General features: G+C 37.0%; 2 protein-coding genes across 13 annotated transcripts in view; one reads left to right on the forward strand and one right to left on the reverse strand.

Annotated features, from left to right (window-relative positions):
• Positions 1-2,604: 2,604 nt before the first annotated feature.
• On the forward strand, positions 2,605-9,793 carry LOC111866426 (thymidine kinase 2, mitochondrial). Of its 7 annotated transcripts, none has more exons than XM_023855376.2 (5): positions 2,605-2,895; positions 3,462-3,624; positions 5,887-5,957; positions 7,800-7,918; positions 8,512-9,793. In XM_023855376.2, exons 1-5 carry the CDS (start codon positions 2,834-2,836, stop codon positions 8,796-8,798), a joined length of 702 nt encoding a protein of 233 aa, XP_023711144.1. In that variant the 5' UTR covers positions 2,605-2,833; the 3' UTR covers positions 8,799-9,793. The 7 variants fall into 7 exon arrangements, with proteins under 7 accessions (XP_023711144.1, XP_023711139.1, XP_023711140.1 ...); XM_023855371.2 differs by having other exon boundaries at positions 3,465-3,624; positions 5,887-6,065; XM_023855372.2 differs by having other exon boundaries at positions 2,605-2,859; positions 5,887-6,065.
• A 186-nt stretch (positions 9,794-9,979) lies between these two features.
• LOC111866425 overlaps positions 9,980-13,879 on the reverse strand; it is a 34,684-nt gene continuing 30,784 nt past the window's right edge. For 3 of the 6 annotated variants that reach the window (XM_023855367.2, XM_023855368.2, XM_023855369.2), the window contains exon 9: positions 9,984-11,092. In XM_023855367.2, coding sequence (XP_023711135.1) covers positions 11,000-11,092 — 93 coding nt within the window. In that variant the 3' untranslated portion in view covers positions 9,984-10,999. Of the gene's footprint in view, positions 11,093-13,879 lie in introns of all 6 variants that reach the window. The other 3 variants (XM_023855364.2, XM_023855366.2, XM_023855365.2) reach the window with 2 other exon arrangements.

Raw genomic sequence — 13,879 nt, forward strand, 5'->3', positions numbered from 1 at the left:
ACTTCGTGTATATATAAACGACGTTCTTCATATGCTCAGTTAATTATTTAACAAGCCTTTGAATTCTTTAATGTAGTTAGAGGTATAAATCACCACAAAGCTACTTTTGTTTACTCATATTATATTTTCTTTTGTTTGCAGCAAAAGTCGAGGGGTGTGCTGATAAATAATCAAATTTATTTTAGAAATTATTCTTACCTAAAAGAGGAAAGTATATTTTTCACACAAATGAAATTAAACTGTGTTATCTTATAAATATTTATCAATAGCCTATGCTTAACGGGTGTGGTGTAGACGATCATCACACTGTCATGCCTGATAAATAATTAAGATTTCTAGGAACAACTTATTTTGCCTATTTTTCTTCAACTCATTAGAATTCAAGTGAAGTCAACAAGTACAAACTAATAATTATTCAAACCGTGTCTCTATTTAAGGGTATAATTTCGTGTAGAAGATACTCTGATTACGTTACATTTCTTTTTGTATTCTCGTCGTTTCATATCGTTGTAGTCTTTATAATTGTTCACATAAAAATGCAGAGTTTGTGGGCACAGTTACGATCTAACTTTAGTCAAAATTTCGTATACTTCGCTCCTGTGGCTAACACATTACGGCCACCAAATATAAAGCTACATGTACAGAATGGCGACAGTGTTCTTTTGCAAATCCAAACAACAGTTGCCAAGATAAAAATCAGATATCAGAGTACTTTTATAATATTCAGTTTTCAACACTGAAGAAGAAGCCTAAAATAACATGGGAACGAACACACAATACTTTGGAAAATGAAGAACATACAGAAACGTTCTAATTTTATTCCAAAGCACTTTGTCGACACACTGACGAGTCCTAGTAATTTAATCTATACATGGACTTAACCTTGAGAGAAGAATATTACATAAAAGTTTGTATCTACCGTAATCTATTGCGATCAATTGTAAGTACTGTAACTTTATTCTCTTATTGTAATCAACCAACGTACAGTAACTAGCTTGTCCTATATCATGTAACAATGATCTATAGAGACGAAATAAATAAACAAATAAGAGAAATAAATATAAAGTTGATAGTAGTGTTATCCAACAATAATTACTACAGTCAGTTTTATCACCATTTATGTAAATCGGTACACTAATAGACTTCTTACACTGATAGGCATTTCATCCTTATTCCAAATAGAATACATGAGTTTATGGGCAGTAACGTTTCATCTCCAATTTGAGCCAGCTCTGCCGGATTTTTATCACTTCCTGGAGATTTACATCTTATAAACTTTACAGTAGCATTTTCAACCTCTAAAGGACTAGGTTCAGGTACTAACGGCTCAGACGTTTTTATACATGCCAAGCACCACTGATCCTATACCCATTCAATAACTGAGAGAGATATTTCTTCCGCCTGTTCAAAGTGTTTTGACGATCACCAAGCAAATTACCATTCTCACCCTTGAACAAGTTACGTCTATAGGTTGGTAACCCAACTTACATCCATTTATTCCTCTACACAGGTCTCTTATGTTCATGTTCTTACTGTTCATTGCAAAGTCATTAATTTTACCTTTCAGATGTTCCTTCTTTTTATTTCTGAAATGCCTCTTGGTTTCACGTCTTATATAATTCATATAATTACCATTTATTTCGCTGCGATCCTGTATCACTGAAATCAGTCTTTTTTTTTTTTTTTTGACCTAATAATTCTGAGCATTTTTCTTCGTACCATGTTTTATGCTTCTTCAATTCATAATAACTTAGACTCTCACTGTATAAGATTTGAGGTTTTCACTGGCTGAAATTTCTATATTCTCTCTTACAGTTCCCCAAGTTCTATTACTATGCACCGCATCATCTAAGTCTTCCAAAGCCTATTTGAGAGAGCAACACCATACTGCTCTTAACACTCTACCTCGTTTAATTTCTTGAGAAACCTCTCCATATGAATTCTGCGTGTTGTTTGTTTACTCACTGGCTGTCTCTCGCTAACTTTTGCCACCACCAGATAATGGTCAGTATCACAATTTGCTGCCCTGAGCAATCGGACATAAAGTATATTTGAATGTCATCTCCTGTCTACCAAAATATGGTCATTTGATTTGAATGTTTACGGGCCCAGGTAATTAGAATCACGCTTCATCACCATAAAAAGTTACTTTCATAGTTTCCTTCTTCACGAGCAGTAAAGAAGTATCTAATAAAACATAAACGATAGGAAGTCGAAGGACATGATCGACAAGATGGCATTTACAACGAGGAGCTAACCTTCGTCGCTGGACCAGTGGTTGAGTTTGGAACGTTCTAGGGGACTCATCAGAGCAGGTGTCTCCCCCAATCACCTGAAGATGGAAACAAATCCAGTTTCCGAAACGTTGTGTTTTCTGATTTCTTGAAAACCGGACGATGGACAAAGTTCAAAGCCAAGTAATTCTGAGTTTATACACCATCGTCAGAACCCGTTAGAATCTACCTAAAAAAAACAGGACAATGGCTCTTTCAGTAATGATACTAGATATACGATAGCTTCCAACAATCGAATCGAGTTTCGAGGTTCCCAAAACATTTCAACTACGACAACACTGATCCGTGACCACATCAGCACGGTTTACTAATCATAGACAGGAATCCCCTAAGTCCGCGATGATTAAGATTGTATTTGAAGAATTCGATATTTTTCATTCAATAGCGTCAACTTTTGTACTCTCTGGAAGTTTCAACTGTTGCGACCGGTTGAGACATCTTTTGAATATTTGGTTAGAAGGGTTAGAAGCGTTAGAAGTTTGATACATTATTACGGTTATTACTACGAAAGGATACGTGACAGCTACCATCTATTATAGATGCTACTGATGCATACGTTATCAAGGTTGTTTAAAGTTAAAGGAATATTTCAAACACATTGGTATGAATTTGGTGGTGTTAAATAATATTAAGTTACCGTGCAGTGATACATTTTTAATGTGGTGGTTCGTTGGCGTGTGATCGCTTGGGTGGGGGAGGGGTTGTAGGTGGCTAAACTTTGGTCCTGAAGTTTATGATTATGGTTTGTTGCGGACACATCCACCAATAACATTTCTTCCAGAATGCTGGAAGTAGGGTTCTAGAATTATAACTTAAACCTGTAAGACTTGTAACAAGACCAGATGATTCATAGCCCCACAGTGTACTTCACACAAACAGTATGTTCGCCACTGTAAGTTGCCAGTGGTGAGAATAGTAGTACATTTTGGAGTCTCGGGTTGGAGGTGTTGCTCGAAACAACACAGTATCATAAATTAAGGATTTGTAAAGATTGCACAACGCTGTGTATTAAACATGTTGAACAGAGTTTGAAATTTATACCATATGATTTTAGGATCTGTTTTCTGTTTTTAAGATGTAAGTTGTGTTTAATGTAAAAATGATATGTGATAGCTGTAAGGTTTGCCAAAACTATGGTGTATTTAGGTTGTATCTCTTTCTCTTCAGCAGTTGGTGCAGGATGTTTCCAGTTTTCGTGGAGTCACATATTGAATCTGCTCAGCAAGCTGTGGTCAAGCCTTTCCGTGTATCTGTAGAAGGTAATATTGGTGCTGGAAAGTCCACACTGATCACACACTTCTCAAGCTATCCTGATGTAGATGCACACATGGTAAGTTGCTACATCAAGTTTCAGAAATGTACCTTAAATTATTGAGGCACGCGGTAGCGTAGTGGTTGAGGGGCTATGCTACAAGCCGGAAGGTCGCGGGTTCAAGTCCTGATGGGGTCATTCGATTCCAGCCGCACTAGGCCCTGGGGTTTACTCAGCCTCTAACAGAAATGAGTACCAGGAATTAATTAAATAATTTTCCTGGGGAGTAAAGCACTGTCGGCCCATAAGGCCGACAGCCTTACCGCCATCTTTGAGCTGATTGTCTAGATAGTGTGGGACCCTCAATGTCTCACAACCCTATGGGCCTTCATGGCTTGTTACAGGGATAGCTTTATTTTTTTTTACTTACCATAAATTATTATTCCAGAGATCCTCAAGTAGATAGCCAAGGCACACCTGGGCCGTACTCTTAAGTCTAATTTATAATTAGCAAAAACTATTTACAGGTTAAGAATTTAGCATAATCTCTAGTGTAATATTGTATTTCCTGCTCTGTACTTCTCCGTCTTGGTATACATTACCTTCCTCCCCATATTTCCCCTTCCCTCTTTCCTTTACCTCACCCCTTGCTCCTGTTGTCCTGACACTAACATCCTACTAGCAGTCAGACACACATCATTGTATTGTATTTATTACACATTCCAGCACATCTTTACAAGGCTGAAGCCATTGGATACAGAACCTGTCACACCACAAGCTTGCTAAATCAGCATGTAGTCAACAGAACAATGCATATAAATCCACAACAATAAATCAAGCATATGAAACCTTACACATCACTGCAACTACATAACCTATCATGTGTATATAAAATATAATACAAAATTGGAACATATACATGACAATAGATCGAGTAATGTGTCATAACTAAACAAGAAACTATCCCTAATTAAAATATTCATCTAAATATTCCAGGCCTCTAAAATTCCATTTTGTTGTTTGGTTTCAGAATTGTGATAGGGTGAGCAAGCTGCCATTCTCTGTTCATATTGTTATTATTTTCAGTCACCCTACTTCTTTTTTATCTTGTGTACTTTATTTAATAAACTTTTATGTTACAAATTTGGTAAGTTGGCTTTGATTTCTGTATTACCAACTTTGACCCACACAAACCCCTGGGTATCTCCCCCCCCCAGCAAGGGTGTGTCAGTTGTCAGCTGAGTTTTGGTTTATAGCAGTCCTAATAGAACGTCTGCTTTACATTATGCTAAAATTTCATTTGATCTCCTTTCTCAAAACTGACTCATTTTACAGTTACAATATGTGGATCTTACTGAGATCTACAACCATAATTTGAAAGATATAGTGTGATTAGTTTTGCAGCAATAGATTTGTACATATTCAAGCACAAACTATAATGGAGTTGACTGATGTTTGTTTTTCTTTCTCTTGATTTTGTATGTAAATAATTACAATAAAGAAGCAAGATTATGATGGTGATGAATAATTAGAAGAAAATAAATAGTAATCGATGTAGATAATTGAAATACATTACATTAGAAAGATACTGAAATTTGATGTGATTTCATAAATATATGTTGTTCATTGAAGAATTTAATATTATTTCATATGAATGATGATAGAATATGGCAACTACGAGATACATAAAATCAAAGGAGTCTACTTTACTGGCATAAAAGTGTTCAACAATCTGCCACAGAGTATTAAAAACTTGGGCAATGATACTAAAAAGTTTAAATCAGAGTTAAAGAATTATCTACATGCTCATTCCTTCTACTCTTTAGATGAATACTTCAATGTAAATAGAGAATGATGTAAAATTAAGTTATATTAATTTTTAAGCTAAAATTGCCTGTACTTATGTATGTAACCTTTTGACTTCTTCTGTATCCAAAGGTACTAACCTACTTAGGATTTATAGAATGTAAATAATTTCAATTCAATTCAAAAGAATATATACACCTTTTCACAGTATCATCCTGAAGAGCATCTGTTCATTAATTTACTTTTTACAGTTCCATATGTATTTATTTATTCTTCTCCTTGTTCTTTTTAATTAAAACATTTCATTTTCCCCATCTTCATGACAGTAGATGAATTAAAAAGGCCGTGTATTGAAGTATTCAGTAAATGATTGTAGAAAAATGAGATAAAGGCAGCATCTACTGGTTAACATGCATAGTACATTACAGCAGAAATATTATACACGTATATATATATCAAGAAGTGGTATTCTGTTTTACATGTCTTATAAGTATTATCCAAAGTGTATTATTATTCTTCATCATGATCTTACAGGAACCAGTGTCTGAGTGGTGCAATGTGCGAGGTCACAGTCTGCTGGCACTGCTATACAAGGACCTCAACAGGTACAACTTCATGTTCCAGAATTATGTCCAGCTGAGCCGAATGAAGACACAAATGCAGCATTCAAACAGACAAGTCCTCATGTTTGAACGCTCCCTTCAAAATAACAGGTCTTTGAAAAGTGCATATATTCATAAACTTACAAGATTTATTAGAAGAGGAATGCATATAGGATATTAGTGGGAAAGAGACCACTAGGAATACCAAGATTTAGGTGGGTGGATAATATTAAAATGGATCTTAGAGAGATAGGATGGGGTGGTATGGACTGGACTGATCTGGCTCACAACAAGGACGAGTGGAGGGTTCTTATGAACACAGTAATGAACCTTTCAGTTCCATAAAATGTTGGTAAATTCTTGAGTAGCTGCACAGCTGGTGGCTTTTCAAGAAGGGCTCAGCTGCAAGCAGTCAGTTTATATCAGTGGGTTGTAGATGACTGACCATGCATAAAATATATTATGGAAGTTTGAAAAACTTGGCCAATTGATGGGTATGCTGAGTGTGGTTTTCCTCATTCTTCCCAGACAAATGAAGGACAGGACCTTTTTCAAAAAGGGCCATGACCTGCTACTTTTGACTCTTCCTGTTTAATTAAATACTGCTCTGTTATCAGCAATGCAAAAAATTGTTTCACAAATAAAAAATGCACACAAAATTTGATGTCTTAATCATTATATTCACATTGTCACATGTACAGGTGGTATGCATGGCAAAAATAATGGGTTCTAATTCAGATGATTGGATTTATTGGCATGTCAATTACAACCTCTCTTAATTACAATTAATGCAGCACTGTTGCTGATTTACACAAATTACAGTTCACTGTTGCATCACGCACTAGGATTCTCAGTTTCCAGTAGTTTTATTCTAGCAATAGATCTCAACACAGAAGCTCTCACTTCAAATCACTATGAAGTGTTGTCTTCAGTCACTTTTTACTCCTCTATCCTAATCTGTACTTAACTAATCTTCACAGTTCACTAAAGTCATGCTCTATTCTCATCCTTGTACTCTCAAGCGGCTGCATCCCTTTTCCGAAGCAACCCGATGACACTTCTGAGCAAAGAGAACTCCTGCTCCAGAGCCCTCAGTTTGGGGGGGGGGAAGAGAGAGCATGCAAGTAATTCTATATGGAGGCGGGGTTAAATACCTCCACTGTAGACCTGCAAGTTATAGGAGGTGATGGAAAGGAGATCTGAGACCGTAAAATATGGTTGTGAGTCCCACAGGACTCGGACCCGAGAATGGCTGCACTAATGAGGGCCAGCAGCAATTGTAAATGACAGACCCGTCCTCTTGTCAGAAAGAGCGTGCCACATCAAGAAGCCTGAAACTGTCTGACATTAATAAAAATATGGTTGTAAGCCCCAGATGGATGCTTTATTTGAAAACAGACTGGCCAACTGACCGTTGGTTGTAACACAAGACTCAACTTGATTCAGCATTCAGTTATAGGAGATTGGTTCATTGTTTAGCTGTGGAGCATTAATCAGCAAACAATGGAAGCTGAAGTGGCCGATTCATAAATCAGAACCAAGTTAGTCACAGTAGAAGAGAATGAACTTGTAGTCCAGTAAGGAATGGAGTGAGTCTTAGACGGTCATTGATTATGAGCTGTTGCAACTGATTGTAATGGGGGGCAGCAATAAATCCAGTCATCTATTCCAGACCCCGTTATTATTAGTCACACAAACTCCTTATATGTGACAATACTCCCAAAGCAGTAATGGTTTGTGAATGAAATTTAGTTCTTTAGAACATATATTGACACATTTTAATATTGACTTCCTTCCATACTGACATTTTTGTATTTTTCTGTTTATTCTTAACTTGTTACACAGGTTTTGTTTTGTGGAGATGGCTCACAACAGTGGTCATCTTTTAGATGCAGAGTATGTTGTCCTGTGCAAGTGGTATGAATGGATACAACAGAATACTGATATCCATCTTGATCTGATTGGTAAGTGATGTGACAAGCTCACAGACTCATTTCAAAGTTCAGAATTTTGTAAAGGTGAGCCCCACATCATGAAGACATTTGTAACTTCAAGACAGGATAGTACTGAGTGGTCAACTTTATACAGATGTCCTTTCCCCCCAGAGAACAAATTCCCTATGCGCACTGGCTTGTTTTCAGCCATTTCCCTAATGCATAAGAAAATAAATTGAGTTAGAGGTATCTCGTCTTTATAATCCAGACCATAAATGTAATAAAAAATATAACCATCTGCTAACAGAATACAAAAGTTAAATACTTCACAGAACCTGGCCATACTTTGAGCTGGTTTAACTGAGTTCACATCCTGATTAGCTATTTATCTGAGATCCATTCAAAAATAATTTCAGTCAAATCTCCACCAGATAATTCCTTGACATGGTTCCTGATTATGTGATACAGTGATGGACTTGTTTTGAATATAGGTACCATTTTTTATATGCTTTTCAAAAATTCTTGGTCTCTGTTGTATGGGAGAAGTGAACCATGTTATGTGGGAAATGGTTAACAAAATACTTGGTGTTGAGGAAATCTAAATTGTATTTTTTTTGTAACAGTGTATCTTCGCTGTAGTCCAGAATTATGTTATGAAAGAATCCAGAGGCGCAAACGTCCAGAAGAGAGCTCCATGTCTCTTGGCTATCTTCAGGAACTGCATGAATCTCATGAGCACTGGCTACTCCGAAGTAAAACTCGTGCACCCGTACTAGTGATTGATGCAAATAGGGATGAGGACCAAATGAGGCAGCTTTATATTAGAAACCAGAGCTACATCCTGGGGCAGAGTAGCATAAGTTCTGATGCAGTAACACAGGAGCGAATTGAGGGAACTGGAATAGTGTGATCAGTAATTTCCAGTTTTTTTGACTATGGAATATTTTTGCTTACAACTAATACTGCTGGAAGTTCAAACCAAAAATATAAATTATAATAAAGTACTCTTTTCTTGTCTTTTCCATTGTTACTGACAAAATGAAGTATTTCCACTGGATCACTCATGATAATACATGAAAAACTAGAAGTAAGATTAGCATTTCTCTTTTGTCTCACAAGATGAGAATTATCGTGCTAAGAGGTGTTTCATGAAACTTTGGTTAATAGTAAACATAGATTGTACAAGATTCAAATCATACAAAAGCTACAAGTAATTGAAAGCCTAAGCAAATAAGTCCACACTGGACAATATAGTTTGAACCATGCTCTCTCTCACACATTTGATAACGTAGATACAGTTATCAAATTTAGGGGAGTGAAAAAGCCATCCCTTGTTGGGGAACCTGTATGTAAAAGTCCCAAAGGAAACACTGTGTCCTGACTTTGAATTTTGTAAATCAACCATTTGTCTTTGTGGAAGTGACAGTAAGAGCAACTGTATGCCTACACATGATGGCAGATTATTCAATGTCTCAGGTGCCACAAAGTTATTTGATCCAACAAAGTGAACTCAACATTACACCAACATAGTGATTGTCTTCCTAAATGAGCTATTTCCAGACAAATGGTTGAAAGAGGATGTCCCACTGCATAGCTTGTTTGGTTATCAGATCGACTTCTGTTGATTTTATTTTCTGGGGATATCTCGTAAAGGATATTTGTAACAACTGCAGAGGAAAGATTAGGCTATCCTGTCATAAAATATTTGCTGCTTGTGAATCAGTCACACCAAAGATACTACAGAACCCTTCACAAAAGGTGGAGTATCACCTTGATATTTGTCATGCCACCAAGGGTGCACGTGTGAAGATGTGCAGGACAGTGAAAATGTGTTCCTACAGTTGTGAATGATAACCGTGTACTCGTATTTCTGTTTAAGAAATATAATTTTGTTGTGGCCAAGAATTGCAGAAACATACATCAGTCATTTTTGATTCTGTAGTTACAGAATCACTTGAAGATTGAATCAAACTTCTTTAAAGTCTTGAGTCATATAATGTTAAGGTGCTTAAGAAAAAAATTACTTCTTTTATTATTTATTGTTGCTGTTGTTATACATGTGGTGTGTGTGTGTATATATTGTCATGTGACAAGTAACTTCACGCCTTATTTGATATAGCGAATTTATTGAACACTCGCGCTCACAATCACATAATTTACAATCTAATTACTGCCCTCAGCAGTATCACAAATTATCACATCAAATCTTCCAACCATGCATTCGGGTCTTCTTTCCGTGACTGCCACTATATTCCAACTGTCTTTGGCGGCTGCTACATTTTAACTGACTCCTTAGGCAGTGTAGTTCTCTTATAAACCTTCAGCTGGACACTGGGAAAACGCCTCACTTCCTTGTTGCCTAGTCGTGTTTACCGATTGCCTAGCAACAGTGGGAAGCACTGCCACATCACCGAGGGGGAGGGGGCGGAGCGCTCGATGTTGTTACGTCACCGCTGGCGGGGGAGGGGATGTCCTCCATAGGGCAATACGTCACACTATATTGCATATTACTTTAAATAATATAAGACACATATGTTTTTCCCCATTGAAAAATTGAGACACATCTTATATTCAAAGGAATAACTATAAATAGGATTTGGATTGGTAACTGGATTTATTGAACTCTGATTAAAGACGTGATTATGTGCGCCCCCCCCACACACGTGTCCGCAGTGTCTTTGCAGCTGTTGCTTTGTAGCGGCTTCCAACAGTGGATGTTTCCCTTACTCTGGGTTCCCAAACTATCCCCATGCCTCAACTACCAGCTTCCAGCAGAAACAACTCACAAGGATTTGCCAAATATAATAAATAAAGAATCAAAACCAATTTTATTCACTGATGACACCAGCATACTGTGCTGCAAGTCAAATCTTAAAGAACTAGACATCGCCTTAAAAGAAACTCTTGAATCAATCAATAAATGCTTCTCTATAAACTCGCTAATTTTGAATTTAACTAAAATGAGTTGTGTCCAGTTTTTAACAAAACCAAATGCACTAATAAACTTAAATATTAAACATGGTGATAACCAAATTAATAATAAGAATACCTTGAAATTCCTTGGGCTGACAATTGATAGTACGTTGGCAACACTATCTGAAAGAATCATTATCAGAGTGGTAAGTGTCTTGCTACAGCATCTCTCCATTCCTCTCTCAGCAAATTCAGATTCCTCCCTTCCAACTGCACATCTGCTTTCAGCTTCTGCAATCAAGCAAGAAGGCTACAGTTATTTAATGGGACATTCTGCAAAAATCTAAGATCAGTGATGAAATATGAATATAACTAACTTCATGGAAATGAGCCCTTCTTGAGAAGCCACCAGTTGTGCAGCTACTCAGGAACTTCCCATCATTTTATGGAACCAAAGGTTCATTACTGTGTTTACATGACTCCTCCACTGGCCCCTATCCTGAGCCAGATCAATCCAGTGCATACCATCCCATCCTGTCTCTCAAGATCCATTAATATTATACACCCACCTATGCCATGGTCTTCCTAGTGGTCTCTTTCCTTCTGGCTTTCCCATCACTATCCTATATGCATTCTTTGCCCCCATCCATGCTGCATGCACTTTCCATCTCATCCTCCTTGACTTGATAATTCTAATTATAATTGGTAAAGAGTATAACTTATGAAGCTCCTCGTTATGCAGTTTTAGGTGTACTATTTTAGAGTCTGACATAGCTTAGAAATTATGTGGCTTGGAACAGAGGGGACAGTTTATGAAAGAAGTATATTTACAAACTATATTCATAATCAAATATACTACAGCTACTGCTCTCTGCATTCCAAGCCATTCAACTGCTCTGAAGATGGAGGCAATACGATCCTCCGAAACGTTGGCCAAAACGAAGAATACACGGTGCCTAAACCCAGAAGACGACTTTCTTCATAGTCATCGCCGTGAAAACCTCAAAACTTACAAAATATAAATATAGTTTGTAAATATACTTCTTGCTTAAAATGTCCTCTTTAATCCAAGCCACATTAATTTCTAAGCTATGTCAATACTCTAAAATAATATACTTAAAATTCTGTCAAAATTAATTCAATAGGCATCATACACATCTTAATCGTTGCACAAAATACTGATTTCTTGCAAATTCTTCTGTCCATATGGAGAGTGAACTAAATGATATTGAGTGAAAAATTTCCACTAGTAGAGAATATTATGACATGACACCTGACAGGCAGAACAGTGGAACAAATGGTGCGCTATAGGGACATCCACTGTTAAGCAATGGCCCAGTAAACACATCTCCACAGCAATGAAAACAACAGGGGAACTGTTGGAGGCAATGTTTTCTACATGGTCCATTCTGAAGTTACAGAGAGAGGACCAACCAATGCTATACCATGATTATAGAAAAACAGGTCATGGTCCTAATGGGACCCAAAACCATGACAGATTGTGCTGACAAGAACCATCAGCAATTTACCCAACCCAACCAAACCATGTCCATGGTTTCAGGCCCCATGGGTCCCATGACATAAAATATGGCAATCAGTTCTACAGGACCTCAAACCAAGAATGACTGTGCTGGCAAAGACCAGGAGAAAATTACTAAAACAAACCAGACCAGGATCACCATCCAGTTTCACAACTCAGTCAGTCATAACAGAAAAATATGTCATGAGTTCTGCAGAGGCCAAAACAAAGGATGACTGTGCTGGTGATGACCAGCAGGAAATTATCAGGCCAGACAGAACAAGTACTGTCACCAGTGGTTAGCAAGGACAGGAGCTGTTGAGAACAGAACCACTAAAGGGAATTCCCATTGTTACCAGCTGCTATAAAGCAATGTGTAATGAAGAAACAGAAGCTATTTACAGTGGTAGATACTTGTAAATTGTGTAGATAAGTGAGACTATTATAACTATTTGTAGTTACAAGTAATAAGCATTCAGTAAATTCAATAGTAAATCCAAACTCTGTGTCTAGTCACTATCACGTGACAATATAATGTCCTGAAAACTGTCATTAAAATCTTAAAATTTTTGCATCTTTTTCATATTCATAATTTTCAGCACAAATAAGTGATTCAGATAAAATGTGCAGGTATATTTTAATCTGTCACCTCCAATTCAGAAAGCATAGTTATAATGGTTTACCAGCTACTATCACAAAACAGAAAAGTAAATATATCTTACTACTGTCCAATTGTGATATAGCACACACCTATGAAGTCTGTATGACTACTTTGTTGATAATGTTGATTTTCAGGAATTAAAATGTATAATTTGAATCTTAAAATGTATTAAGGTCACAGTATTTGATAGTAAAGTGCCATATACCAAGATTTCATCAAAATGTCTCAGAAGAGTAAGTCCCAAATGTTACTGGGGGTGTGCATGCACACACACAAATAGGAACAAAACCATAAGACTCAGTTCTCTCATAAAAATAAGAAAGTCAAACCAAAATATGAATTTAAAATTTGTTAAACTGAAAACTACAATTCCTGGTCTATTTATTTTAGATTAATGACATTTCACAACACTGACACAATAAAGTTACTACTGTCTGTCTAGAACAGCTCGTAGGGTACATCACACTTGAGTAGGCAACCTTCCCAAAGATGAGTCTTGTGTGTTTAACAAGACCTCCCATATAGCAATTCTGGCTCCAATCATATGTTGGAAATAGTATACAGGGTGATTCACGAAGTTTTACCATGGCTTATGGTACATATTCCTGGGGTTATTTCCTGCAAAATTTCCTTATAAACTTGTCAATTTTCAATAGTTACAGAGTGACAATAGATTTTCGAAATGCATCACTGTGAATGCAGCGCTATGCTTCCCACCCGGGCGACCATGCGTTCCAGTCAGCTGTGTCAGCAGATAAGGCAGACTGGTTGGAATGTTGCGCGTAGGTAGGCAGAGCGATCCAGTAGTAAACAGGACGTGTGGTGACTTTGTGAGGTTAAGATGCCATACACATTTTCCACTGAGGAATACGCCAATATGGTGTTTGTTTTGGGTGTA

The sequence above is a fragment of the Cryptotermes secundus genome, unplaced genomic scaffold, assembly GCF_002891405.2.
Source record: "Cryptotermes secundus unplaced genomic scaffold, Csec_1.0 scaffold271, whole genome shotgun sequence".
In the NCBI taxonomy this organism is placed as follows: domain Eukaryota; kingdom Metazoa; phylum Arthropoda; class Insecta; order Blattodea; family Kalotermitidae; genus Cryptotermes; species Cryptotermes secundus.